This window comes from Cebus imitator, unplaced genomic scaffold (genome assembly GCF_001604975.1).
Source record: "Cebus imitator isolate Cc_AM_T3 unplaced genomic scaffold, Cebus_imitator-1.0 Scaffold379, whole genome shotgun sequence".
In the NCBI taxonomy this organism is placed as follows: Eukaryota; Metazoa; Chordata; class Mammalia; order Primates; family Cebidae; genus Cebus; species Cebus imitator.
In genome coordinates this window covers 409647-411561 of record NW_016107694.1, presented here as the reverse complement: position 1 = coordinate 411561, position 1915 = coordinate 409647, and the positions used below count along the sequence as shown (strand labels likewise).

The window sequence follows — 1915 nt, the reverse complement described above, 5'->3', positions numbered from 1 at the left end:
TAGCTGGGATTACAGGCACGCACCACCATGCCCAGCTAATTTTTTGTATTTTTAGTAGAGATGGGGTTTCACCATGTTGACCAGGATGGTCTCGATCTCTTGACCTAGTGATCCACCCGCCTCGGCCTCCCAAAGTGCTGGGATTACAGGCTTGAGCCACCGCGCCCGGCCGGTAAAAATTCATTGACTTCTATAGTTAGAGAAAGGGATCTAGAAGTCTAGAATAAAATTTATTTTTGAGAATAAATGATGATTGAAGCCCTGAAAGTTATTCAAATGCTTTTGAAGTGATTGAATAAAAGGCACATTGAATGATCTGAAAAATATAAGAAGGTACAGGTTAAGTATTAAAAGAGGGGGAGAAAAATAAGAGATTGAATATTGTCATGAGTTGGTGAATCTGAAGAACCTAATTTTGAAAAGCTCATAAGGATAGGAGAGGTGTAGCATAAAATGACAGGTAGGGAGTATAATTTTGGTACTGCTGTTAAGAATTAATTCTGTACTCTAGAAAATAAATAAATTACAAAAATGTTGTGATAATCAGAGTAGAAAACAACCAGGTCCTAGACCAAGTTAAAAATGGATAAAGAAATTTAGAAAACTGATAACAAAGGAAGCAGAGAGAGTGAAATCAAATGGCTAATAAATTTTCTGGAACTTCTTAGAAATTCCACTTACCCATATGATATGCCTAGCAGAAGTTGAATAAAGATTGTTACCTTCATGTTATTGGTTTTTTTCTGGTTTTTAAAATGTGCTTGGGAGGCAGAACAATAGCTTAAAATTACAACTTAGCTAAACATAAGGAATTTTTAGTTTTTGCCTTTTACTTTATGGCAAAAATGACAAGATGCCTAATTCACACTGTTGAATTTTAGATGGTCTGTCTTCTGCTGATCCCAACTCTGATTGGAATGCACCAGCAGAAGAGTGGGGCAATTGGGTAGATGAAGAAAGAGCTTCACTTCTAAAGTCCCAGGAACCAATTCCTGATGATCAAAAGGTGAGTAGGAGAGATTGCTGGGTGTTTATTTGTTAATGGAAGAGACAGGCTGGGCATGGTGGCTTACGCCTATAATGCCACCACTTTGGAAGGCTGCAGCAGGAGAATTGCTTGAGCCCAGGAGTTCAAGGCCAGCCTTGGCAACATAGCGAGACCCCATCTCTATTTATAAAATAAAGCAACTGAAGGAGAATTCTGGGTCACAGAGGCTGACACAATTGAGAGGGTCTGGGAGACAATAACAGCATCAGAAACAGCAAACCAATTAGTAACAGCAGGACTGATAAATATTATTGAATTTGCTTTCCACTAATTTAAAACAGTTTTATTAAAATTTTTGGAATAGAAATTATATTGCAGTAAATTGAGTGAATGAGGAATAAAAAGTGCTAATAACAGGCCAGGTATGGTGGCTCACGCCTGTAATCCCAGCACTTTGGGAGGCCGAGGCCGGTGGATCACCTGAGTTCAGGAATTCGAGATCAGCTTGGCCAACATGGTGAAACCTCGTCTCTACTAAAAATACTGGCTCACGCCTGTAATCCAAGCACTTTGGAAGCCAAGGCGGGTGGATCACCTGAGGTCGGGAGTTCAAGACCAGCCTGACCAACATGGTGAAACCCCGTCTTTATTTTAACAAAAAATAAAAATTAAAAAAAGATTAGCTGGGGCCGGGCGCCGTGGCTCACGCCTGTAATCCCAGCACTTTGGGAGGCCGAGGCGGGTGGATCACGAGGTCAAGAGATCGAGACCATCCTGGTCAACACTGTGAAACCCCGTCTCTACTAAAGCTACAAAAAATTAGCTGGGCATGGTGGCACATGCCTGTAATCCCAGCTGCTCAGGAGGCTGAGGCAGGAGAATTGCCTGATCCCAGGAGGCGGAGGTTGCGGTGAGCCGAGATTGCGC

At 41.8% G+C, this 1915-nt stretch overlaps 1 protein-coding gene across 4 annotated transcripts in view; it reads left to right on the top strand.

Moving 5' to 3' along the window:
- MTDH (metadherin) overlaps window positions 1-1915 on the top strand; it is a 75511-nt gene that overhangs the window by 53854 nt on the left and 19742 nt on the right. For all 4 annotated transcript variants that reach the window (XM_037731064.1, XM_017507581.1, XM_017507580.1 and 1 more), the window contains one exon: window positions 882-1006. In XM_037731064.1, the coding sequence (XP_037586992.1) occupies window positions 882-1006 (125 nt within the window). The remainder of the gene's footprint in view (window positions 1-881; window positions 1007-1915) is intronic.